This window comes from Oncorhynchus keta, chromosome 32 (assembly GCF_023373465.1).
Source record: "Oncorhynchus keta strain PuntledgeMale-10-30-2019 chromosome 32, Oket_V2, whole genome shotgun sequence".
Classification (NCBI taxonomy): Eukaryota; Metazoa; Chordata; class Actinopteri; order Salmoniformes; family Salmonidae; genus Oncorhynchus; species Oncorhynchus keta.
Window position 1 is genome coordinate 25,823,477 of NC_068452.1, and position 26,266 is coordinate 25,849,742.

Here is a 26,266-nt window from a genome sequence, read left to right on the forward strand (position 1 = left end):
CTCACATCGGCTAAGGAGAGTGTGATCACACAGTCATCCGGAACAGCTGGTGCTCTAATGCATGGTTCAGGTTTGCTTGCCTCAGAGTGATTATAGAAGGCATTAAGCTCGTCTGGTAGGCTTGCATCGCTGGGCATCTAGCGGTTGGGTTTCCCTTTGTAATCCGTAATAGTTTGCAAGCCCTGCCACATACGACAAGCGTCAGACCCGGTGTAGTAGGATTCAATCTTAGTCCTGTATTGACGGTTCGTCGGAGGCAGTGATGGAAAAAGTACTCAATTGTTATATTTGAGTAAAAGTAAAGATACCTTAATAGAAAATGACTCAAGTTAAAGTCACCCAGTAAAATACTACTTGAGTAAAAGTCTAAAAGTATTTTAAATATATTTAAGTATCAAAAGTAAATGTAATTGCAAGAATATACTTAAGTATCAAAATTAAAAGTAAAAATATAAATAATTTCAAATTGCTTATATTAAGCAAATGTATTTATGGATAACCAGGGACACACACCAACACTCTGACATCATTTTGAAACAAAAGGTGTGTTTAGTGAGTCTGCTAGCTCAGAGGTAGTAAGGAAGACCAGTGATGTTCTCTTGATAAATGCGTTAATTGGACTATTGTCCTGCCCTGCTAATCATTCAAAATGTAAAAAGTACTTTTTGGTGCGAGGGAAATGTATGGTGTAAAAAGTACATTATTTTCTTTAGGAATGTAGTGAAGTAAAATTAAAGTAGTTAAAAATATAAATATATAAATAGTAAAGTATAGTACAAGTACCCCAAAAAGTAACTTAAGTAGTACTTTTTTATTTTTACTTAAATACTTTACACCACACATAACGGGTTTCAAATAAATGTCCAGATTAGTGTCTCGCTCCTTGAAAGTGGCAGCTCTAGCCTTTAGCTCAGTGCGGATGTAGCCTGTAATCCATGGCTTCTGGTTGGGATATGAACGTACGGCCACTGTGAGGATAATGTCGTTGATGCACTTATTGATGAAGCTTGTGAATGATGTTGTATATTCCTCAATGCCATCGGATGAATCCCGGAACATATTCCAGTCTGTGCTAGCAAATCAGTTCTGTAGTTCAGAATCCGCGTCATCTGACCACTTCCATACTGAGCGAGTCACTAGTACTTCCTGCTTGAGTTTGGCTTGTAAGCAGGTATCAGGAGGATAGAATTATGGTCAGATTGACAAAATGGAGGGCGAGGGAGTGCTTTGTACACATCTCTGTGTGTGGAGTAAAGTTGCACATGTGACATGCTGGTAGAAAGTAGGTACACCCACCCAGCCATAGTACCCAGTTAGCAGCACCCCTGGGCCACTGTGCTGTGTGTTTACAAACAAAGGAGGAGCCCTTTCCTGTACTGTAGGGCTGCAAGCCTCAGCCCAAACAACTGGAAACAAACACACGTTTCCATACTCCACTCCAATAGGCTAGCCCCCACGCCACGCCAGTCTGCACACAAACACTGACACACACACACACTCAAGTTTTTGAGCAGAACTGTTTGCAGAGCTCCTGAATCTTGAAATGCTCTCCTGGCATAATTATTTAATTAGTTAAATGTAAACAGGCGATTTGAGTAAAGATACTCTCTTCAGTCTTTCTCAATTACACGCGTGCTTTTCTAAAATGTTCATATTTAGTTATGCAAGGTATCAGTGTTGTGTTGGCTGCATTCTGTGCATTATGTGCACTCGCGATCTATGCAGGCAAGAGAGGGTTAAACTGAGGAACATTGCAACCACTCCCAAGACTTGCTGCTGCTAGGCAGTGGCTTTACTTGTACTGTAACGTACCTGACATGGCATGGAGTGCGTGAGTGTACAGTGTGGAATAGTGAGGTGAATACTGTACTTTAAAACTGGATAAAGGGACAACTGAAGTCTATATCTTCTCAATGATATCTTTGAAGGATAGTCTACTCTACATTGAGCCTGGGATTAACCAAACAACCTTTAAACAGGTAATTTGCCCTTTTTATGGTCGATGATGGCTTCATTTGTTGTTTAGATTTGGATTGAGGCTATGGTCTGATTACATAGGATTTTATGCGCATTAATAGCTACTATCTGTAACAGTTTTAATAAATGTATTATACATGTGGTGTAAATTACAGTGATTCAGAGTAAGCATTCATTTCTATCAAATGTCATTTTGGTCACTGGCAATAGCCTGGTACCATGTGGCACTCTCTGCCATGCCGCATTCAGTCACATCATCTGATTTCTAAGGTCAATACTGACTGAGCGTTCGAAGAGTTAAGATGAAGACAGTATAAAGCGAGACTGAGATTATGCTCTTATATAGTTCCAATCTGTCCATATACACTGAGTGTACAAAACATTAGGATCACCTTCCTAATATTTAGTTGCATCCCCTTTTGCCCTCAGAATAGCCTCAACTCATCGGGGCATGGACTACAAGGTGTCGAAAGCGTTCCATAGGGATCCTGGCCCAACCGATTTTATTGTTTCGGACCTTTATTTAGCTCGGCAAGTCAGTTAAGAACAAATTCTTATTTACAATGACGGCCTACCGAGGAACAGTGGGTTAACTGCCTTGTTCAGGGGCAGAACGACAGATCTGTTGACTCCAATGTGTCCCACAGTTGTGTCAAGTTGGCTGGATGTCCTTTGGGTAGTGGACCATTCTTGATAAACATGGGAAACTGTTGTGCGTGAAAAACCCAGCAGCGGTGCAATTATTGACACATTCAAACCGGTTCTCCTGGCAACTACTACCATAAAACCCTTTCAAAGGCACTTCAATATTTTGTCTTGCCCATTTACCCTCTGAATGGCACACATACACAACCCATGTCTCAGTTGTCTCAAGGCTTAAACATCATTCTTTAACCTGTCTCCTCCCCATCATCTACACTGATTGAAGTGGATTTAACAAGTGACGTCAATAATGGATCCTAGCTTTCATCTGGATTCACCTGGTCAGTCTGTGTCATGGAAAGAGCAGGTGTTCCTAATATATTGTACACTCAGTTTATCTCTATTCCACTACAGTGGTTTTACAATAGTACATTTTAAACCATCAAGTGTCAATCAGTTGTAGTTCATTTTAAACTGTAAAGTGTCAATCAGTTGTAATTTCTCGAATATTCTGGCACATTCTATGCAACTACATTATCATAAATGACACATTGGGTACAGCATGTACATCTCAAATGGTCTTTGACTTCCTTGTTCCTGTTTATGCAGTGTCAAAAGGCTTGATGTAATTGTAAGTGTGATAATATTATGATGACGAGCATGACAAGGTTTTCCCCAGCCCTGCCAGGGAGAAGGGGTCAAACTACAAGGGAGGAAGGCCACCTTGGTTTCCATTGCTAGTAGATATCAATCATTGACAATGAGTCACAAGCAGAAAGTTAATACTTGACCATAACCTGCTTGGATACACGCAGCCAGGGACATAATCTGATGTAAAGGTGTGATATCTCTTCTCCTTCTGTGACAGCAGGCCTATCCTAGAGAGATTACAAAAAGTCACACTACTGCCATTATCCACTTTGACTCCAAACAAATGGTTGGCATGACAGGTATTGCTGACTGGCAGAAGATGTTTACGTTGCTGTGTGTGAACCAGTCATTCTGGTATCCTTTCCATTTCGTTTGGTTTGAGGAGGCTGGTATGCTATTTAGCTTGGAGGCCTTAGTGCATAAGAAACAATGTGCGTCCTTCCAGGTGGTTGAAAGAATCATCACCACAATCACTTTTATTACTATTACGCATCTGTTATTAAATATCATTTTTAGTTTCTTCTGCTACACGCACCTGCACTTGTAGCTTATTGTTGTGTTGCTACTTTAAAGGAAGAGGGGAAGGCTCAGCTTCATTAATATCGACTTTAGAAAAACTGGGGCTTTCCACAGCCAGTTCACTGCCACAATCCAAAGACAACTCTCCCACTGCAAAGAAGAACTTATCAGGTGGTGTTAACCGAAACCTGAAAGTGAGTGAGTGTTTGTTTTTAGTTTTGCTTGCATATTTACTGCTGCCCATGCTCTGCGTTGCCCAAGGCGTGTTTATTCATTTGTAGCGTTTATTACTCTGTCTAATGAAGCAGGATAGTATAGTGATTCTAGGATTGTGAGTATCAACCTCTCTCCTGCAGCTTTGTAACCCAGGTGGTTGCTAGGGTGTGTCTGTCGGAGGTACCATTTGAATAACAAAACAATTATGTTGGTACAAGAGTCTGGAGTTATTTTTATAATGTTGTCATCTGTTGCGTCATGCACACAAATACCCACCTTCCTAATATTGATTTGCACCCCCTTTTGCCCAGAACAGACTCAATTTGTTGGGAAATGTACGACAAGGTGTTGAAAGCGTTTCACTTGGATGTTGGCACATGTTGACTCCAATGTTTCCCACAGTTGTGTCAAGATGGCTCGATGTCCTTTGGGTGGTGGACCATTCTTGATACATGGGAAACTGTTGACCATGAAAAACACAGCAGCGTTGCAGTTCTTGTGACACTCACACCAGGCACCTACTACCATACCCCATACTTAAATATTTTGTCTTGCCCATTCACCCTCTAAATGGCACACATGTACAATCCATTTCTCAATTGTCTCAGGGCTTCTTTAACCTGTCTCCTCCCCTTCAGCTACACTGATTGAAGTGGATTTAACAGGTGACATCAATAAGAGAGCATAGCTTTCAACTGGATTCACCTGGTCAGTCTATGTCATGGAAATAGCAGGATTTCCTCATGTTTTGTACAATCAATGCCAGCTGTTCATAGGATATGAACAGTGGGCAGACTCGCTTATCACAGGATAACCTTTAGGTACCACCAAACCAGGAGACCACAGCTTCTGACAAACACCTCAGGTCTCAGAGAAGGTGACGGCACATCACAAAGTAACACTATCCATGCTATCTCCTACAGCATCATTCCAGCACAGAACTAATACTCTCATTGTGCACATGTGTATTTTAGATGTTAGAGTACCTTCAGGCATAGAGGTGTGTGTGTATCAATGTGTCCCAACTGGGATGTGTGTTTATGTTCAAAACGTCCATTAGCCCATCTTGAGAGGAAATGACAGTTGGACAGCCGACTCCCTCCCTCCACCCAGCCATGTATCTTATTTGTGTTTTTCTTGAAAGTATTTTGGTCTGTACAGTCCGCCTGTGTGTTCAGGTCAGCGTACGTCCGTGTGTGGTACACAGAAGAGTCTTGACGATACGAAAGAAACCTTACCTCTGAGCCAGGCTTTTCTTTTAAAGCAATTTTTTTCATGACGAATGTCTGTTTTACAAGGTGCGAATTGGGAAACACGAAGACAGTTATTCCCTGGTCTCTGGCTTTTTCAGTGTTTCTTAAAAATGTATTCAAAGCTAAAAAATAAATAAAAGTCCCCCCTTCAAGCCAGGTAGTAATTAAAAGAAGGAACTGGTACATGGTCTGGTCTGAAAAACCTGTGGTATGTCCTTGCCAATACTTCTGCTTTTGGATCTACTAGTTAGAATGTTATATCCCCTGATGGGATGCAACATATTTGATCATTACATTATTCGAAGAGGTGCCTTTTTCAGGGAATATGACCGACATGATCTTTAAGGCTTGCCGTAGCTTCAGACACAGGCTTGCCGTAGCTTCAGACACAGGCTTGCCGTAGCTTCAGACACAGGCTTGCCGTAGCTTCAGACACAGGCTTGCCGTAGCTTCAGACACAGGCTTGCCGCTTCAGACACAGGCTTGCCAGCTTCAGACACAGCTTCAGACACAGGCTTTGCTTCAGACACAGGCTTGCCGTAGCTTCAGACACAGGCTTGCCGTAGCTTCAGACACAGGCTTGCCGTAGCTTCAGACACAGGCTTGCCGTAGCTTCAGACACAGGCTTGCCGTAGCTTCAGACACAGGCTTGCCGTAGCTTCAGACACAGGCTTGTGACTTTTCTGGGTGTCTCCCAGGTTATGGGTGTGCGTCCCAATTATGGTATTTTCCTTTATGACCACTAATCTAAGACTTCATGGTCATTTCACTCAGCCTGTCCTAATTTTTGTGTCTGTGCCAATTGAATTTAATTGTATTCCTGCAGTACGTAGCCTATATGTGAGGGCGGCAGGTACAGTAGACCTAGAGGTTAAGAGCGTTGGGCCAGTAACCGAAAGGTCGACTAGGTGAAAAAAATCTGTCTGCACTTAACCTTAATTGCTCCTGTAAGTCGCTCTGGATAAGAGTGTCTGCTAAATTACTCAAATGTATATGTGGCCTACAGTACTGTATTTAGCTGTGACATCCTCTGCGTTGTCATTCAAACTTCCCCAGTCTTTATAGCTTTTTATCATGTCTGGCTCATGTTGAAATGTGCTTGTGTTTGTCTATGAAGTAACGGTCTGCCACACAGCACCCTGTGGTCCACTCCACGTGGTGGAAATCTCCTCTGTCTGAGATGTGATGTTTTGCTCTTCACTTCCACACCCCTGAGATGTATGTAGGGTTCGGGAAAGACATTAACGGGACAAATCACTCTTTTGGATGCAGATATTACTGACGTCTGGCCATTTCCTCTAAAACTGGAAAAAGGCTTACAATTGAATGTTGATGTTGTCTGTGCTCTTTTAAGAAGAAAAAAACCCCACTCAAAAGTGAGATCCACATATAGCTCTTTAAATGCGTGCACTTTGTAAGAATGGGCATATTGTGATGAGTTGGGTAACTCAGCCTATTGAACAAAGGGGTTGGGAGAATGATATTTGATCCCAAGTCAGTGCTTTGTTACTTGATGGGAGTAAAGGGAGGTGCAGGTAGAGAACATTTTTCCCCTCTGTCTTTTGTGTTGTGGAGATTCTCATGGATTGTTCTCATAGGGGCTGATGCTGCCATTGGCTTCACCACAAATAAGGTGAGTTTAGGTAGTACTACGCAGGCAGTCAGTACTCTGTTCATATAGAGCACAAGATATTATTGACTAGTGGCTCGCTGGCCATTTAGGACTGGGGGTGAAACGTTTATTCCTTCTCGTGTTATTCCTGATGACTGACCTGACTTTTCTTTCATCTCTGTCTCCAGGTGGAAAATGCCAGCCCCAACACTGCTGTTTACGCCAACGTCACCGAGCTGAAGAAAAACATCCCACAATCCCCGCCGTTAGTAGCTCTGAGTCCTGACTTGCCCCTTACCCAGGAGGGATGGCAGGTGCACACTGACAAGGACAGCGGGAAAGAGTTCTATTACCGCCCAGCCACGGGCCAAACCACTTGGGCCGACCCCCGCAGCACCCTCCCCTCCACAGACATGGAGCTGCCCAAGGAGGCGTTGTCTGTCCCGGCCCTGTCCCCGGCCCTGTCCCCGGGCCTGTCCATGGCCCTGTCCCCGGCCCTGTCCCCGGCCCTGTCCCCGGCCCTGTCCCCAGCCTCATCCCAGGGTTCCAACTGGGAACAGGTGTTGGATGAGACCACCGGTCGAAACTACTTCTATAACCCCACCTCTGGGGCCACGTCCTGGGGAGATCCGGAGCCCATCGCCCCCTCCTCTCCTGTTACTGAGCCTCCTGTGCTGAAGCTCCCAGACAGAGGACCGGTAGGGGTTAGCTTCTGCTTTATTTGACTAATATGGCCATTGTTTCAAGCTCATCAACAGATAAGGCTTCTAAAATACAGAACTGTGGAAAGTGTTGTTGGATTGTTGACTGCTAAAGCAGTCTCTGTCAGACACCAGCGCATTAACATCTGCTTCATGGTCTTGAGGGAGTCTTGTTTTGTTAGTTCATTAGCTAGTTAAGTCTTAAGCCTGCTATACACATGTTTTTTTGCTGTTTATTCTCAAAGTGTTACTAGCCAAGTTACTAAGAACGTTTTGCCATTTGAGCAGAATCGCTAGCATGTTATGAACCATGTCATAAACTTTTTATAAATTGGCCACTCAGTTTGAGTTCCATCTTAAAAGCATTGACAAATCTTCTGTTCCTCAGCCCCCTCTCCCAAAGGAAGACTACCTGACAGAAGACCACGAGGCTCCAGACACTTCCTCCTCGGTGTTCCCCAAAGACCTCCTAACAATTCCGCAGGCTAAACAGGCCATCATACCCCGGGCCATTCTGGACAGTGTCCCGGCGGGCTGGAAGCGCTCCATGGAGGCAGATGGGAAGACCGTATTCACCAGCGAACGCACACAGGAGCAGGTAAGTGTATTGAATGGAGGTCTAGTGCTTTAAAAGGGTAGTGGTTTGAGAAACCATGCAGTGTGTGTCATACACTGTTTTGTCTTGTGTGTGTGTATATCCGGGCAGTGGCTCAAGTCTGTGGATCAAGAAGGAAAGACGTACTACTACCTGAGAGACGGCTCCAAATCCCAGTGGAACCTTCCAGCAGAGGTAAAGAGAAGCAATATTGTAATTTCAAGGAATGGTTGAGTGTATTTTTACCAGGTCTCAAAGAGCTTGACATTGTATGGGGTGAATCTGTACTGCACATAGGTGTAACAAATATGCCCTTACCTCAGATTAAATAGGCCAGGGCCTTTATTATTTGCCTTGTTATTATTCGACCCTGCTGGTCATTTATGAACATTTGAACATCTTTGCCATGTTCTGTTATAATCTCCACCCGGCACAGCCAGAAGAGGACTGGCCACCCCACATAGCCTGGTTCCTCTCTAGGTTTCTTCCTAGGTTTTGGCCTTTCTATGGAGTTTTTCCTAGCCACCGTGCTTCTACACCTGCATTGCTTGCTGTTTGGGGTTTTAAGCTGGGTTTCTGTACAGCACTTTGAGATATCAGCTGATGTACGAAGGGCTATATAAATACAATTTGATTGATTGATTGATTGATTTACACTGTTTGTTTCTGTTAACCCTCTCAGCTCCCGGTTGCATCCAGTCTGCCCAAGGTGAGGAATGGAGTGGACCAGGACAGTCTGCCGGTTCTGAAGAACTGGAGACACACCATGGGCCCAGCTCAGTTTGGCCCCTCCCAAGAAGAGAACGTGAGTAACTGGGGAGCCTAGAGCATGGACAGGGACGTTGAGGGTGGTTTCACACCGTTGGTATAGCAACAGATGTTTATCGGCCATTAGAATCTCCTTTTGGCATCTAGACTGAATTTGGCACTACGGTATTGGAACATAGAAACTGCAGAATTTGCTGTTCTGGTAGTCCCAAGCAAACAAGCCATTAGGACTAGTCCCTGACATGAGACACCTGGCCCTCACAGCTTTATGCACAATGCCCTTGTGGAATGATGTCGTTGTGTATGTGTCATTGTTGACCCCCTCAACAGGAGATGGAAACACCTGTCCTAGTTGATTTCCTCTCTGGAGGTCACTTACAAACCTAAATGGGAGAAACTACAACAAGAATGGAGGGGGCAGGGGAGAAAGCGGATAGAATTATGACTCATAAAATTTGACAGGATTTCTGCTGAAGAGGGAAGCTCTGTTTGAACAATAAGTCCCTATCGACTACTGTTGACTAACCAAACTGAACCCAATTCCCTCCCTTGCGTTTGGCAGAGGTTCTTTCCAACACATAGGAGAAACGTTTCGGACGTCACCAGTGAAGCATCCAGCTCAGGCAACTCCCCTGAGATGCCACACCATGTAAGTACAGTAAGAACGTACGACACGATAAGGTTTTGAATCCATAGGGATCTTTGTCAGGTCATTTTCTACTGGCCCTCAATAATAAAGTATATGTGTTGGACAAGTACACAAAATAATTGAATTGGAAATTTGCATTATTTTTAACAATGATTTTATCGTTAATTTTATGAATTTAATTCATTATTTTCCTGAAATGGAATTGATCCCAACCCTTCTACTAACTCAATAAAATGTACTCTGCTGTACAGACAGCACACAAGGACTTCTAAATGACAAAGAGCCTGAAGACCCATTATCCCATTCATTGAAGAATTGTATTGTTTTCTCCATAAAGACTGATAGGTTGGGAGCACGGAGTAGACTGTCACATCTGAGCACAGACTCACATCATGAGCACGTAGGTTCTTACGGCCCACGTCAGGCCTGATAGGCATTGCATTCTGGTGGTGTGTGGGTGTTCTGATCTAACTAACATACCATAGTATAGAACTGGATAGGAGAACTAACAGCGCTTGGGAAGGGGAGCTAATGGATTAGATATTGGTTGCAGTACTCTCTCTCCGCTTCGTGTGTGGATAAGAAAGCTATCTGGATAACAAGCATCTGCTAAATCAGGGTTTTCCAAACTCGTCCTGCCCTAGCACTACACAGCTGAGTCAAATAACCAACTCTTCATCAAGCTTAGATTATTTGAATCAACACTGTACTAAATGATCGTGTCAGGATAGACCACCATTGACACTCCCCCCTAGTGGGGAGAGGGAGCATTTATTTTTGTTGGACCTTTGCAAGTGGTGGCTTGTTGGGTAGTACTTTCACATCTGATTGACATCATATTTTATTGCATTGCCTTTCAAAGCATTGTGCTGAATGTACTTATGTTGCTGTCTTGTGTAGTAGGCACAGTAATGTCAATGTGCTGAATGTCAATGTGCTGAATGTCAATGCTATAAGCAAAGTCAACCCCAAAGGATTATTTCCCATTTTATGAATCCATGCAAACATGCTCACGCCCAAGCATTTATAACTGTGCGCTCATGCACAAAGATGCACACACACATATACTAAGCTTGACCACTCCCATGTTGACACCTGACTCACATTTCAAAGGTGCAAAGAATCTGCTACTTATACTCTTTGCTCTTTACCTGTGGACTCATAGCCCAAGAATTTAGCATAACCTGGAACACTGCCAACACAAACATTTGTTGCTGCCACCTAGTGGCCTAGTATATGCATTGCAAAGTCACAGCAATACTTTATCCAGGCCTAGAAATATAGCCCACAATTACAATAATCTGCTAACATGAACAGTCCAATGTTCATAACAGCTAGTAGCATATGGGCAATGTCCAGTAGCATATGGCCCAATGTGGGTAGTAACTGCTTAACTCATTTACCTATGTATGTCAGTGAAAACCATGAGAACCATGTGTTTGATACGATTTCATTCACTCTATTGCGGACATTACAATGAGCCGTCCTCCCCTCAGCAGCCTCCACAGATGTACGTACAGTACAATATGACTAACAACATATTTAAACCTGATCTGAGGTCTGTGGGTTCCTGGTAATCACCATTAGTAGAGATGTTCATACACTCCCCCTCTGTCATTTGTGTTATTTTTGTTAATATTTGTCTCTATTTTGCTCGTTTTAGACACATCTACTGGAGAAGGCAGGGATCCTGAACAAAACCAAGGTGGCCGACAATGGGAAAAGAATTAGGTAATGTCAAGTCAACAGCAAAATTTACAACAAATTGTGATTTGCTCAATGGACCAATGATTCCTTATTTTCTGGTTCTCTAATAGGAAGAATTGGAGTCCGTCATGGACAGTGCTGCATGGAGGCATTCTCACGTTTCACAAAGACCCTAAATCTGCACCCTCAGGAAACTCTGTAAGAACATTTTGCTACAGTAACCACCCACAACCACCACTATAGAAAATAAGCTCTTTGAATTCGTAAAGAATGATTTGCTTGCTTGTCAGGATTGGGTTCCAACAACCTACTATTACGAACCACCAGGTCTGTTGAATGAATGTCATTGGTCCGTGATTCCTCAGAACAAGACCAATCAGATCACCCCAGAGTACACAGTGGAGCTGCGGGGAGCCAATGTGGGCTGGGCCCCGAAGGACAAGTCCAGCAAGAAGAACGTTCTGGAGGTATGGGGTCTGTTTAAGGTTTGTCAGGGTTGAAGTCAGTTCTATTTCGTTCAATTCAGGAACTGAATCAAAAGTAATTGAATTTAACTCTTGGTATGGCTTTTTCCCTCTCCCGCTCCAGTTGAAAACGCGTCATGGGTGTGAGTACCTGGTCCAGTACGACACAGAGAGCATCATTTGTGACTGGCACAGGATCATACTGGACACTGTCAGACAGCTGGTGAGTATCCAGGAGGTGTCTATGTAACAAGTTGTAATTAGAGTAGGCCAAGGGGGCGTCGGTCTTCATTATAACCTCTCCTCTCTCAGGACCAAGATCACTTGTCGGAAGAGGAAGAGGAAGAGCCTATGGAGAAATTCACACTTGCTTCAGACAGAGACAAGAAGACCAGCTGTAAGTATTAACCTTAACCTACTATTACGAACCACCAGGTCTTTCAATGTTTTTGAGGTGTAAATAGGTGTAAAATCTCAATATTTGATAACTGGGCATTAGATCAGGTAGTTAACAGAAGCTGCACCCATCATTAATTTCCCTCTCCAGCAGCCACCAAAATTACGCCAGGCATCAGTGCTGAGTCATCAGATCAGGGGCGTGTCCGCACCAAACTACGCAAGTTACTCCAGAAGAGGCCCACACTGCAGTCAGTGAAGGAGAAGGGCTACATAAGAGGTGAGACTGGGCTTTATAGCATGTTTATATGACATAGCAGAGTAACCTTATTGTACCTTATGATACCTTTCCGGCACTCAGAATGTTTTTCATCTTGGTTCTCTAGATAACGTGTTTGGTTGTCATCTGGACACGCTGTGCCATCGAGAGAACAGCACTGTGCCCAGGTTTGTGGAGAAGTGCATCAGGGCAGTGGAGATTAGAGGTAGGTATTACTTCTTTATCCTGATACCGTAATATCAACCTTTACCTTTACCACCTCTAAAGAGGTAACACAATTGTACATTCCCCTTAGGTCTGGACATTGATGGGATCTACAGAGTTAGTGGGAATCTAGCTGTCATTCAGAGACTACGCCACAAAGCAGATCATGGTAAAGCAAGTTTCAAGGACTAGTAATGAATTTGTAGATGGAGCATCTTGCAGTATTATCAACCATATTCTCTGTCCTCTGTCCTCTGTTCTCTTTCTCTCTCTCTCTCTCTCTCTCTCTCTCTCTCTCTCTCTCTCTCTCTCTCTCTCTCTCTCTCTCTCTCTCTAGAGGAAAATCTGGACCTAGAGGATGGTCAGTGGGAAGAGATCCATGTGATCACGGGGGCGCTAAAGCTCTTCCTGAGGGAGCTGCCTGAACCTCTCTTCCCTTACAGCTTCTTCGACAGGTTTATCGCTGCCATCAGTAAGTCTAGGCCAGGCCCTAATAAAACATTCTGCATGCATCTCAATAGTCAGAGTCAAATGACATGATAGTAATGAACTGACATAGTCAGACCTAAATAGCATGATAGCATGAAAGGATGTGAATAAATTGACATTTGGGATGACTCTTTCTCTGGTAGAAATACAGGACTATCCTCAAAAGGTGTCATACTTCCGTGACCTGGTGAGGTCCCTTCCCCTGCCCAACCACGATACCATGCACCTCCTTTTCAAACATCTCCTCAAGTGAGTGCTTGTTGTGGTAGAAACTGGATTAAAAAATATATATATATATATATAAATCTATTGTTTTACATAAAACTATAAAGACGATATAAATAACTAATATACTAAACACTTTCCACCCTCCTCATACTTTCTTTCACACCCTCTTCTCCTCATTCCCTCCTCTTCCTCTCTTCCAGAGTGATTGAGTTTGGGGAAAAGAACCGTATGTCAGTCCAGAGTGTGGCCATCGTGTTTGGCCCTACGTTACTCAGGCCCCAGACTGAGTCGGCCAACATCACCGTTTACATGGTCTTCCAGAATCAGATTGTGGAGCTCATCCTCAAAGAGTTTGAGACAGTATTTGCCCCGAGCTGAGACATTTTCTATGGCATCCATGAGTCAAGAGGGACGGAGACAATGGGGGTTGCCAAGCCCTAGGAAACGACTGATGGGTTGCTAGATTTGGTAAAGGGAGATTATTTTCTGTCAGTGAACTAGCAATTAACTGTGGTAGCTCCAAGTCTTCAACCTTCATCCCAAGTTTCAATCTCGTGCTGTCCACCCATGCAGTCATCCATCTGTTTTGGTACTTCCACTCACAAGAACATTGACAAAAAAGGAAGTTGAGGGAAAATGGGAAAATGGATGAACATGTTGACATATCAAAAGATTTCCATGGATCCGATGACAGTACCTGGCAATAGGCATCATGTTTAGTTTTACGAAGAAAATATATATTACATGTAGGTAGGTGTACATGTATTTGGGGGAATATTCTGATGTTGTATCCATGGTTTGGAGTGACATATCTGAGACAGATCGGTCTTTTTAGTGGATGACCTCTTAACTATATGTTAAAGTCTATGAAAAATATTAAATATTGTATACATTCCCAAATGTTACCTTATCAACTATGAGATATTCCTTATCAAACCAATTAAAATGGTTGTTGTTGCTTTCCTTTTGGCGAGCCATTCAGATTACATACCTCGGCCTTGAGTGTAAAGTCATTTGATTACTTCCTTTAGAAAAAGCCTGTGGATTTATCAAGGAATACCACTTGCGACTATATTGTGGTTCATTATGCATAATGTGGCTGTACGTTATGGGTAGTACATATGAAAATATATTATGATAGAGCATAACTGTACATTATGGTTGTTTTATAGTATTAATGTTATTACAGAACAAGGATAAGAACAATATATCAAGATATTTTGAACAACTTTTTTTCTCTGTACATAAGAGTTCATTTTTACCTTATAAATGAATGTTCTTCTAATAAAATAATGTCTTTTCTGTCAATGTTTCTGTCCAAAAAGCTGTGAAGAATTTGTGGTTAATCATATCAGTAATGTTAGTTCATCAAATCAGATCTGTAGCTCCACCCACCGGTCAAGTGGAGCATCGCATGCTACAGCTCACAGGATGAAATCAGTAGTCAGAGTAAGAGTACTACGATCAGTAGTGAGAGAAAGTTCCAGCCATCCGTGTCATTTCCCACCAGTTAGCTTTCATTGTGTTACACACACACACACACACACACACACACACACACACACACACACACACACACACACACACACACACACACACACACACACACACACACACACACACACACACACACGTTGGTTAAAGCAAGATGCCAGATCACTAAGGGCCTTAGCCCATTCATACTACATACACTGTGCGGTGCTGTTCTGTGCGGTGCATCTTCTGCATTATTAAACCACCTCAACTGGAATCCTACCTGTCTGTCATCTGTGCCCTTACCAGCACACAGGAAGGAACACATGAAGTAAAAACCTAAAGAATATACAGCCCACCAAGTCCTCACTTGCAATTATTTATTTTACCTTGAAAATGATTGAGGATTAATTAAATTGACATGATGACATGATGACAATAATCACGCTGCAAATCATTACCCAAAGGTTTTGAAAGTATTTGCAAAGCATTTCGCTACACCCATAATAAAATATGCTAAACATGTGTATGTGACCAATAAAATCTGATTTGATTTTGAAGACAAAGTTTAGATATTATAATATAATTTTAACGAAATGTGAATGGCTGGAGTGAAGTATACTTTCCACTAATTGGTGATCTGCGCAGCGCGACTGCAATAAAATCGTACTGGAACGCAGCCAGAATGTGTGGGCTTTGTAGGCTACTCCGAAACGTTAGAGGGCGGAAATGCACCAGTTGTTGGGCTGTCCAGTACAGTCACAAACCAAAGAACGTAAAACAAAACGTACGTCACTTCTATCAGACACATAACAACACTGAAATGGCGGCTGAAGGAGATGGAGATATCGCTTCAAAGGAGCAACTTACAGCGGCACAGAAGCAACTTCTCAGCAAAAGACAAGATCTCGACTATTGGAAGAAAAACGCGCTAAAAATACGTAGTCGCAACCGCATAACTGGACTAGCTATCGGGGCGTTTGTCATCGGCATGTGTATCCTTCCATCTAGGGTGTCTTACATATCTCAATCGGACCATTGACGTTACTACTGTTCCAGCTGGATGATAGCGGTTATTACTTAGTTAGTGTAAAGCGTAGCACAGATTTGTCAAACATTTACTTGACAATATTTCCTGACTTGGAAGACAACGCATGTCTTCTAAATTTCCTTGGCAAGTTGCAAGTGGGTTGTTTAAGCAAGGTGTGGTATATGGTTAATATACCACAGCTAAGGTGCCTGGACACAGCCCTTAGCCGTGGTATATTGGCCATATATCACAAACCCTTATTGCTATTATAAACTGGTTACCAACGTAATTAGAGCAGTAAAAATACATGTTCTGTCATACCTGTCTGATATACCACGGCTGTCAGCCAATCAGCATTCAGGGTTTGAACCACCCAGTTTATAATTACATTTAGAATATGCTCTGTTATGTCAATTTCTGTTCTCCATGAAGTTAAGCAAAAATGTGTACACTACCATCTTGTCTATTTCAAATATTCTCATTGATGGTCCTTGCAATCTGGATTCCTTGGGATGTCACCACCCCCCATTGAAGTTAAGGTAAAGGGTAGGGACATCCTAAGGACCCATGTTAGCACTAACGCTCATTGATCGAGACAGATGAGTGTCAGAGAGGAAGAGGTGAAGCAAGATGGATAACTGAGCCCAAATCTTCTCCAGCTGGTGGTGTTTTCCTTTTTTTCTGCTGACTACCTGAGGAGTTTTTGTATGGAGGTCAATATGTGTCGAATTTGGTTAACAAAACATGTAGTGGCTTATTTGCTACATGGCTCATTGAATAAAGGTTTTGTAAAGCATAGGTTGGTACGAGTGTACTGATATAAGGAGGACATGACATCCCAGCAACTTTGATTAAAAACACTATCGGAGTTGTACCTGTTGTTCACTTGCATATGCGCACCTGGTTTGCCGCCTCCTGCCTGCCTTTCATTTTAATTGTTAGAGCGGCCACTGAGCATCTGGTCAATATATTGCAGGGGTGCGACTTTCACTTGGGAAGGGGGCACATACTGAAATTGCATTTTTGAAATGTGATACAGAACAAAGCAATGGTGTGCTTTAGGACCATGCGTCCGTGCGATTGGGTAGGCTGTTTGTCCCCTCCCCTTCTAAAACCAAAGTTACGACCCTGATATAGGGCCTTTGGGGTGGACACCCAGCTGTCTCAATCAATGAGAAGGTTTGAAATAGACAAGATGACAGAATACACATGGTTGGATTACTTAATGGAGAAAAAAACAATTATTTTATCAAACCACCTGCAACTAGCCATTGACGTTTAGAAGACATGCGCTGTTTTCCAAGTCAGGAATTGAGGAAGTATCGGAAAGTAGGTTGGTAGAAAAATGGGCTTTAAATTTACATTGTTCATTGGTAGTACAGGTGCACCTGATTTTAAAGTTAGGATCACAAGATTTAGAAGCACCAGAATGTTTTTTTTCTATTGATTGAGATTTAGTCTATATTGTACCTATATTAATTTCTAGCTACTTCTGAGCCATTATAAATTATAAAGACATTTGTTTGTTATAAAAAGCTAAAATGTTGATACAAAATCCTGTTATTGAAATTAGTAATTTGTGGAATATTAGGTTTCTACATTGTGTGAAAGTACTACCTCTTGAGGTACATTTAGTGGTGGAAAAAGTACCCAATTTTCATACTTGAGTAAAAGTTTTAAAAAATGACTCAAGTGAATGTCACGCAGTAAAATATACTTGAGTGTAAGTCTAAAGGTATTGGGTTTTAAATATACTTAAGTATCAAAAGTAAATGTAATTGCTCAAATATACTTAAGTATCAAAACTATAAATCATTTCAGATTCCTTATTCAATTATTTTTTAAATTTAATTTACAGATAGCTAGGGGCACACTCCTACACTTAGACATAATTTACAAATGAAGCATTTGTGTTTAGTGAGTCCGCTAGATCAGAGGCAGTAGAGGTGACCAGGGATGTTCTCTTGGTAAGTGTGTGAATTGGAATAAGCATTCAATAATAATATAATAATAATATAATATATGCCATTTAGCAGACGCTTTAATCCAAAGCGACTTACAGTCATGTGTGCATACAAATGTAACAAGTACTTTAGCGTGTCATGGAAAATGTATGGAGTAAAAAGTACAAGTTGTCAAAAAATATAAATAGTAAAGTACAGATACCAACAAAAAAAAACGTAAGTAAAAATACTTTAAAGTACTTTACACCACTGGGTACATTACATTGAAAATTATACACTGTCTATAAGAGCGAACTGGTTTAGGAATGTATAGTCAATTCATGACATTTGCAATCTATGACATTTGTCTCTGAAGTAATGGCGCAGTCATGACAGTAAGGAATCTACGCCCACTTTTATAGCGAAGCTTAATCATTACAACAATTGTTGCCTGTGTGATTATTTCTCTAAGTCCACGGTGCTCCCGAAATAAAATAGCAGGTCACACAACAAAATATTTAGGAGCATATGCAACCAAAATGGTTGCACTTTTATAGCCCTGGTCGAAAATGATCTGGTCTATGCTTTACATGATCTAAGTAACGCCTTTCAGCCATTTGGAACAGTGGTAATGGTCTGACTAGGCAATAGTTTTCATAGCTAATAACTAGCTAGCTGCTAATGTTAGCATGTCATGGTCACCAAATAGGTTCCTAGCTAGTTTGTTTGTGGTGTGTGTGTGTGTGTCTTATCATTTCTCACTGCTCTAAAATGATCCACAGCACTCAATATGGTGCTGTAATGAAAACCACAACTCTCAGAAATATACTGAAATGCTCTTTGAGAGGAAAAAGGCAAAGGTTACTCCTGCGGGTTTTGTGACCTTAACCATTTCTTGTCTTCAGTCAGCTACACGATCCTCTCAGTGAAGCAGGAGAGGATCATGGAGGACATTGATAACGAGGCAAGGATCAATTACATCAGAGGCCCCAGGACCGGGACCAACTCTTAGGGATGTTCCCAGCTCCCTCACCTGCACAGGAGCTGAGCTCACACTGGACTGGACTGTCAATCTGCCATAAGCAACTGTGCCCAAAAGATACACACTTGTTTTTGAAAGGTGGAGGCTCCCATCAATTTCTGTTATTTCAATATGCATTGTAGAGATCGATGTAACCTTGCACATGCTCTAGACCTGGATACCCTGCAAACTGGTTTCTGAATATAATATAACATGGTTTGTGTCTTGTGCAACTAATTGGCCTCGTAATATAGGAGAAAGCTTACGTGTTGGGCTATTCCATGATATTCGGATGTTATAGAATGAAATAAAACAGCTGCAATCAGATGATTAGTGTGTAATAAATTATTCACTTGACGGTGTATCAGTTGAGTTTTCAAGTCAATGCGTGATTTTGGACATCAACGGTACAGGGAAAGCACTCAAAACAGTGCATGATGTTTGAATAGTCCTTTTATTAGCAATATTTACAAATATGATTTAGGAAACAATCACGCTTGGAAGGTTAAAAAAAAGTATGGTAAAGGCACAGAATCTGCATGGCAGTATGTTTTCTAGAAACATGATTGACAACAAAATAGAGGTCATTGTATATTTACTGTTGATGTCTTGATTTAGAAGAACACAATCCGAGTAATATATTTCATGTGTTCTACTACAATCGTTCCCCATGTGCATACTTTAAGGCAAATAGCTCAGAATTCTTCACAGCTTTAGTTCTTTGTCATGAATCAAATAATTACCAACACTAAATGCGTAGGCACGCATACCGATTTAAAATATATAACTATACATCTTTACCCCGCTATTATTTATAGGGACGCAATTGTTCAATACTAATAGTGAACGACCCCTATGGAAAGTGCATTGTATCAATCCATAGATTAAGTAGATAAAATACATGTTTAAAGCATAAGCGTCCACTCTATGCTTTAAAACAATCAAGGCAGATAAGTGACACGCAATATCTTTACTACTAGGCCATAGAGAGTGAGTAACAAATTAACAACATGTAGTATATTATAAGACCTGTAGTGTTTGTATACTGAACACAAATATAAACGCAACATGCAACAATTTCAAAGATTTTACTGGTTTACAGTTCATGTAAGGAAATCAGCAATTCAAAATAAATTCATTAGACCCTAATCTATGGATTTCATATGACAGGGAATACAGATGTGCATCTGTTGGTCACATATACCTTAACAAAAAATGGGCCTCACGATCTCGTCACGGTATTTCTGTGCATTCAAATTGCCATCAATAAAATGCAATTGTGTTTGTTGTCCGTAGCTTATGCCTGCCCATACCCATAACCCAACCGCTACCATTGGACACTCTGTTCACAACGTTGTAATCAGCAAACCACTCACCCCACAACGCCATACACGTGGTAGGTGGTTGTGAGGTCGGTTGGATGTACTGCCAAATTCTCTGAAGAAGTTGGAGTCGGTTTATGGAATGAACGTTCAATTCTCTGGCAACAGGTCTGGTGGACATTCTTGCAGTCAGCATGCTTAATTGCATGTGCCCTCAAAACTTGAGACATCTGTGACATAACTGCACATTTTAGAATGACCTTTCATTGTTCCCAGCACAAGGTGCACCTGTGTAATGACCATGCTGTTTAATCAGCTTCTTGATAAAGGAGAAATGCTCACTAACCAGGAAGTAAACAAATGTAATTTTAGAGAAACAAGCTTTTTGTGCATATGGAGCATTTCTGGGATCTTTTACTTCAGCTCATGAAACCAACACTTTACATGTTGCGTTTATAGTTTTGTTCAGTGTACGTACGTTCAGTAAAGTGACATTTAGTTTTTCATGCACCATGTGTGATTTGTGTTGCTTCATGAACATTTGTTTACACCAAATACAACTCTGTTGTTTTGCTGATACTTGCAGGCAGCTTGGATTGACTCTTATTTGGTGTACTTGAAGCGGAGCTGCAAAATGGAAAACTGCTGACCTGACTTGCCGGTCAATACATTAGATGCATATTTGTTCATCCCATTCCTTACGCAATATTGCAAACCCTTCAAATACCAACTTGAAACAATATTACAAACACTACAAAGGCACTGTTTTGAAGGCAATGATTACATCTCATCCTGCTAAAGCTAATCTTATCTCTTGATTCATAACATCTGGACAGTAAAACACTGTCTAGCTCGGGCTGGATTTGTTCCATATCGCCGAAGTATCGTAGATGACCCACATAAAAATGTTAAGTTTTTTTCAGATTGAGCAGACATATGCAGCGTTTACCGTGAATGCAGTCTCCACGACCGCAGGAACATGGCCGTTAGTTGTCAATTTCAACATTAAGCAGATCTTCAGCACTTCGGATTGAATAGGGTCATATTGTATTAAGAGGAGTTCCTGCTTGTAGCAGTTGGATGACGAGGTGCAGGAGAGAGCAGGGCTTCTGGGACAAGTGTTTTCCAGGGCTAGCACAGGCAGCAAGCGCATAAGAGCACACACAGAAACACACACAATTAGCCTTCCTATGCTCACTTTCCACTTGACCTGATGCTTAAGATGGGGAGGGTGACATCCTTGGATTGGTGTCACAATACTAACTCATGGTATTGCACATGGACCAGATGGCAGACAGGATGCTTTGGTGCTCTGACAATGGGATCCTTATCCATCGTGTTTAGTGATGTGGATGACCATGGCCTTTTCTCATTTGGGAAAAAGTCCGTCCTCCAACCTCTCCTTCGTCCTCACTCCTCCGTGACTCAGAAACTCATAAGTGGTCAAGGCGAACAGAAGAGTGTTCTTCCTCCTTGTTAGCCATCTTTCATAGATGATAGTCATGTGTCTCCTACCTGAGTCCTTCACGGAAGAACTTATAAATCTGCCACACCCCCTTTGAATCAGCTTTTGTTTTGTCGATGGAGAAAAGCATGCACATGTTTACAAACAATATGCTACTTATAGTTGTATCTATAAAATGTATTGAACAACTAACTTAATTTGTTTTTATCACTCTACAAATTTATTTTGGGATCCACCCCTGTAAACGTCATTTGCCTGAGTGGAGAAAAAGTTTAATTTCTTACAAGCCCATTTTCGTCCTCGTTCACTCTCCTTGCTACCTCTCCTCAATTACCTTTTTCAAAGGGAGACGAGAGAGGACAGAGGAAAGAGGACGCAGGAGTTGGGCAAATACAATTCAGAAAAGGCCCATGTCTTCTGTTCATTCGGTTTCCCCATCCCAAGGCTCAAGCTGGGAGCTATCTGTTCAGCACTGGGCTGGGCAACGTATTGATCATCATTGGGCTCCCTCTCTTCCTGGTTGGTGGTTGGGAGGGGAGGCGGCTGGCCACAGTATTACCAGCCCCAACCCCCAGTTCTCCGGATCACACAGGGAGACACGTCTCACTAGTAGGAGAGAGGTTAGAGGTCAGAGGGCGTAGTGTGTTCACCAAGTAACCAAGCAGGTTAACAAAGAAATACCAAGGTGACTACGTTAACATATTATTTTCATCACTGCACAGGTTTTTAGAAGGTACACCTGTCAAAATGTTCTACGTTATTGTTCAGACTGACAAGGTCAGGGTTCAGGGATCATGGGTCAGACAGGGTGCTTGCTCACCATCCGGTTGTAGTCGGGGGCAAAGGTCACCCCTTTACTGGACCTCTCCTGAGAGCCACTGCTGCTGCCACTGACTGAGTTTTTACGCATGATCCCTGTGTTTGTAAGACATGGAGGGAATAGCTAAGTCATAACGAACTCCCAACCAGACAGCAACATAACTACTACAATACCAACTGACCTGCAGGGGGCAGTATATCCAGTCTCTGCAGGCTGTTCCTACGCAAGCCTTGGTAGTTGCCGCTCTTGGAGAGGCGCCTCTGGCGGTTGTTGAGCATGGCAGCAGGGGACACGATGCCAGGGGGAGGCACCTTTCCCATCCGCTCATACAGCGCCTCAATCTCCCTCTTCTGAGTGAGCTGGAGGGCCTGCACCTCTGACAGGTGCCTGAGAGAGAGGAAGGGAGGAAAGACAGAGAGGGGGAGGGAGAAGAAGAAAGAGGAGGAGGGAATACAAGAGAGAGTGAATGGGACAGGGAAAGAGTTTCTGGAGAAGATGGTCAAGGTCAGGGGCAAGAAGAGTTTTATTAAGTTAGCTTGAATTGGTGTTTGTGTTTTCACAGTCAGGTCGTGAATTTGGAAGATAATTTAGGTTTAATGACCATTTGGAGTTGACAAACCAAGTTCTAAGAATGTTTAAAACCTTATGTTATGCTCTAATAATGACAGTGGAGGCTGGTGGGAGGAGCTATAGGAGGACAGGCTCATTGTAATAACTGAAATGGAATAAATGGAAAGGTATCAAACATATGGAAACCGCATGTTTGACTCCGTTCCATTGATTCCATTTCAACCATTACAATGAGCCCATCCTCCTATAGCTCCTCCCACCAGCCTCCACTGAATGACGATGCGTATGACCTTATTACACATGTTGATGTCAACAGTTCTTAGAAGTATTTTTAATTCAACTAGAGTGACAAAGACACACTTCTATTTCCTATCAACAGTGTGGCCATAACTCGTTTGTTTTGTTTTGGAGGACTGGGGAGGAACCGGTGACCTTGATTGGTGGAATAACGTCTTCTACTTTGACTGTGTGTTTGTTCACAACCTCAGAGACTTAACTTCAAAAACAGAAATGGTGCGCCTCCTCTCCTCCACTCACCTGTCCCTGAGTTCCTGTAGCTCCTCGCACATATCCTCGTTCTCGCTCTCTGTCTCGTCACTGCTGACATACGAGGCGCTGCGCGTGTAGCTCATCCAGGGCTGGTTCAGGTTGCTCCCACTGAACTGGGGGCTCCCCGCTGTACCCTCCCACAGGCTCAGGCTCAGCCTCCGACCCCCCCTTCTCCTCAGCTCCTCCTCCTCGTCCTCCTCTCCCTCCTTCTTCTCCTTGTCTGGCTCCTTGTCTGGCTCCTTGTATGGCTCCTCCTCACTCTCCTGCTGGTCCTCCTGCTCTGTCTGCTTAGGGCCTCCAGGCAAGGAGTGGGCGATGTCTAGGTTACACAGGGGCCCGCCGGGGGATCGCTGGGGAGGGGACACGGTTAAGGTGCTAACGCTGCTTTCAGATTCACCCCCCTGCTCCTCGGTGCTGGTATCAGATTCACTGTCCCGGGAGGAAAGGCTGGTGCTAACGGTGACTGTGGGCGGGGTTTGGTGTTGTGGGTGGGTTTGGGGAGGATCTTGGGCGGGGCTAGCGGAGGCTGCAGGGATCTCTATGCTGGGTGTGACTTGGAAACGGCCGACGGTAACTGTAGGCTTTTTCTCTGTTGGAGGGAGAGAGAGAGAGAGAAGAGAGCGAGGGGAGAGCGAGAGTTATGTCACGGTACGTAATTGACACCCATTATAATGGTGTCTGGAAAGAGTCATTGACATCAAGCCAGCCTACTCATCTACACAACAAAGTATTTCTCATTAAAGTTCATACTACAGGTTGGGCACTTGGGGGGCAGACTTAACTGTACAATGATTTAAGTCATGTTGCTTGAGAGAGAACCTCATACAAGTACACAGTAAAAAGTGAATTGATAAATTAATGATCCACAGTATCGTATATTAAGTTGCCATGGACACAGTAGGTGCAAAAATACAATGTGTTTTTTCCTGACATATCGGCTCCCTTGGAAACAGACAGTGTTTTAAAAATGTAGAAAATTAATTGACGTGATTGACTATTATTAGCTCATCATGCCAAATGCATACACAATGAAAAGGTGTATGGCATGGAGAGAGAGCTTACCCTCAGAGATAGGTGACAGTCTGTTTTTGGCAGCGTTTGCTCCCGACTCTGACACCACCAGGGGTGAAGAGGTTCTTAGCTTGGGTGAAGACACCTGCAGGGTAAAATAACAACATTCTTTAAGCTTTACCAGCTCAGTACTTTTATAATACACTGTGCCAGAACATGTTACAGGCACGTGTAATCTAGACAACATTGTAGAGGAACAGGTTTGAGGTTTTAAAGGTAAGGCAACACAGGTTGAAGCAAATTCATATCCCAGAGTATACACTTCATCTACATGTATATGAGCACATATTTATTAAGTGACTTACGGTGCTCTGTGGGCTGGCTGGAGCTGAGGAGGAGGGGGAGCTGGTGATAGAGGTGGAGGCTGAGCTGTCTGTCTGCTCCTGGAACCCCACCCTGGGCCCCAGCTGGCAATACATCTGGGGACTCACCCTGGATCCTGGAGGAGAGAGGCTGGAGCCAGCTTGCCTGAAAGCAGTCCCATCCACTAGCCCGCCAGGCTGGGGTAACCCTGGGGCTACGTTGGCTTTCAACAGGCCCTGTTGGTGCAGAGCCTGGGTGTCTGCATACTGCTGGCACATGTCCAGATACTGGCCTGCTGTTATCTGGCCCTGGGGTGGGTAGGGGCCCTCCCCTGGCATCAGCTGGGGAGGGCCAAACATGGAGGGGTGGTAGGAGCCAGACTGGGCTGGGTTCAGACCGCTGGGCATGGAGGTGGGGGGCATGAAGGACTGGGCCACGCTCATGGCCAGGGACAACACGTTGGCCAGGGAAAGAGGGGCTGGTTGTGGCTGTTGGGTGGCCACATGCCTGGGTTCTGCTGCTGTTGGGCTGGAGGGGTGGGCTGGGGGGTACTGCCCACTACCTCACCCTTCAGAGGTAATGTTTCACCCCCCTGCTGCTGCCCTGGGGTGACCGGCTTGGCAGGGGAGGAGGAAGGGGATGGGGAAGAGGAGGAGAGGTTGGAGTTGCTTAGGACCCGGTGGTGGGTCTCGGGGGTGAGGGGGGCGCTGGCGGGCTTTGAGGAGGTCTGGGTGAAAGGGTAAGGGAAGGGGAAGTGGGTGTTGGGGGGCTTGGGGTACTGCTGGGGCAGGGGAAGCAGCTGATTGAGGGGCATCACGGGGGGCACGGCCTCGGGGTGGGAATATTGGGGGTAATGGGAAGCAGGCGGGTGGAAGGTCTGGGAAGAACCTGGAAGACGCATAAGGAATATTGGGGTTAGACTCATAAGTAGGGAAACAATCTGACTTATGACTGGTTGAATGGGTTCCATCCACAAACAGAATAAAGACCTGTTCTAAAGAGTTTATGTTATGTAGACATCATTCCCTTCTGCCTAGCACCACATATAAAGTAACCAATCAGTTATTTACAACATAAATCAAACTGGACCACCTGAGGAAAGACCTACTTTCACTCAGATACAGATACAGTGACACAGTATTGGTTACATTCGCTTTTCCTCTCAAATGTAGATACTTCTTTCCTTTTTCAATCTTACCAGTGGACAGAGATATCATTCCACAGCACGACTTCAGCTCAGTTAAGCACAGGTTCCCATGAAATCAAGGCATGTCAGTCAGAAGGAAATTTGACACCGCCCAGAGTGTCAAAGGTAATTACAGACCACAAAAATAAACAAAAGCTAAAA

At 43.3% G+C, this 26,266-nt stretch overlaps 3 protein-coding genes across 6 annotated transcripts in view; 2 read left to right on the forward strand and 1 right to left on the reverse strand.

Annotated features, from left to right (window-relative positions):
- LOC118365797 (rho GTPase-activating protein 27-like) overlaps window positions 1–14,659 on the forward strand; it is a 29,102-nt gene extending 14,443 nt beyond the window's left edge. Inside the window, exons 3-19 of one of the 4 annotated variants that reach the window (XM_052491066.1) lie at window positions 7,059–7,574; window positions 7,960–8,169; window positions 8,278–8,361; window positions 8,849–8,971; window positions 9,497–9,583; window positions 9,921–9,983; window positions 11,247–11,314; window positions 11,401–11,488; window positions 11,656–11,757; window positions 11,879–11,977; window positions 12,067–12,151; window positions 12,305–12,430; window positions 12,537–12,635; window positions 12,726–12,803; window positions 12,972–13,106; window positions 13,267–13,372; window positions 13,552–14,659. In XM_052491066.1, the coding sequence (XP_052347026.1) occupies window positions 7,059–7,574; window positions 7,960–8,169; window positions 8,278–8,361; window positions 8,849–8,971; window positions 9,497–9,583; window positions 9,921–9,983; window positions 11,247–11,314; window positions 11,401–11,488; window positions 11,656–11,757; window positions 11,879–11,977; window positions 12,067–12,151; window positions 12,305–12,430; window positions 12,537–12,635; window positions 12,726–12,803; window positions 12,972–13,106; window positions 13,267–13,372; window positions 13,552–13,729 (2,247 nt within the window). In that variant the 3' untranslated portion in view covers window positions 13,730–14,659. Of the gene's footprint in view, window positions 1–7,058; window positions 7,575–7,959; window positions 8,170–8,277; window positions 8,362–8,848; window positions 8,972–9,496; window positions 9,584–9,920; window positions 9,984–11,246; window positions 11,315–11,400; window positions 11,489–11,655; window positions 11,758–11,878; window positions 11,978–12,066; window positions 12,152–12,301; window positions 12,431–12,536; window positions 12,636–12,725; window positions 12,804–12,971; window positions 13,107–13,266; window positions 13,373–13,551 lie in introns of all 4 variants that reach the window. The other 3 variants (XM_052491065.1, XM_052491067.1, XM_052491068.1) reach the window with 3 other exon arrangements.
- A 941-nt stretch (window positions 14,660–15,600) lies between these two features.
- LOC118365433 (cytochrome c oxidase assembly factor 3 homolog, mitochondrial) lies at window positions 15,601–19,145 on the forward strand. Its single transcript, XM_035747627.2, has 2 exons — window positions 15,601–15,819; window positions 18,703–19,145. Exons 1-2 carry the CDS (start codon window positions 15,648–15,650, stop codon window positions 18,807–18,809), a joined length of 279 nt encoding a protein of 92 aa, XP_035603520.1. The 5' UTR covers window positions 15,601–15,647; the 3' UTR covers window positions 18,810–19,145.
- Window positions 19,146–19,253: 108 nt separating this feature from the next.
- LOC118365435 (serine/threonine-protein kinase WNK4) overlaps window positions 19,254–26,266 on the reverse strand; it is an 81,060-nt gene continuing 74,047 nt past the window's right edge. Inside the window, 7 exon segments of the mRNA XM_052491070.1 lie at window positions 19,254–22,211; window positions 22,426–22,520; window positions 22,607–22,812; window positions 23,533–24,133; window positions 24,607–24,700; window positions 24,921–25,355; window positions 25,358–25,806. Of these exon segments, the coding sequence (XP_052347030.1) occupies window positions 22,209–22,211; window positions 22,426–22,520; window positions 22,607–22,812; window positions 23,533–24,133; window positions 24,607–24,700; window positions 24,921–25,355; window positions 25,358–25,806 (1,883 nt within the window). The 3' untranslated portion in view covers window positions 19,254–22,208.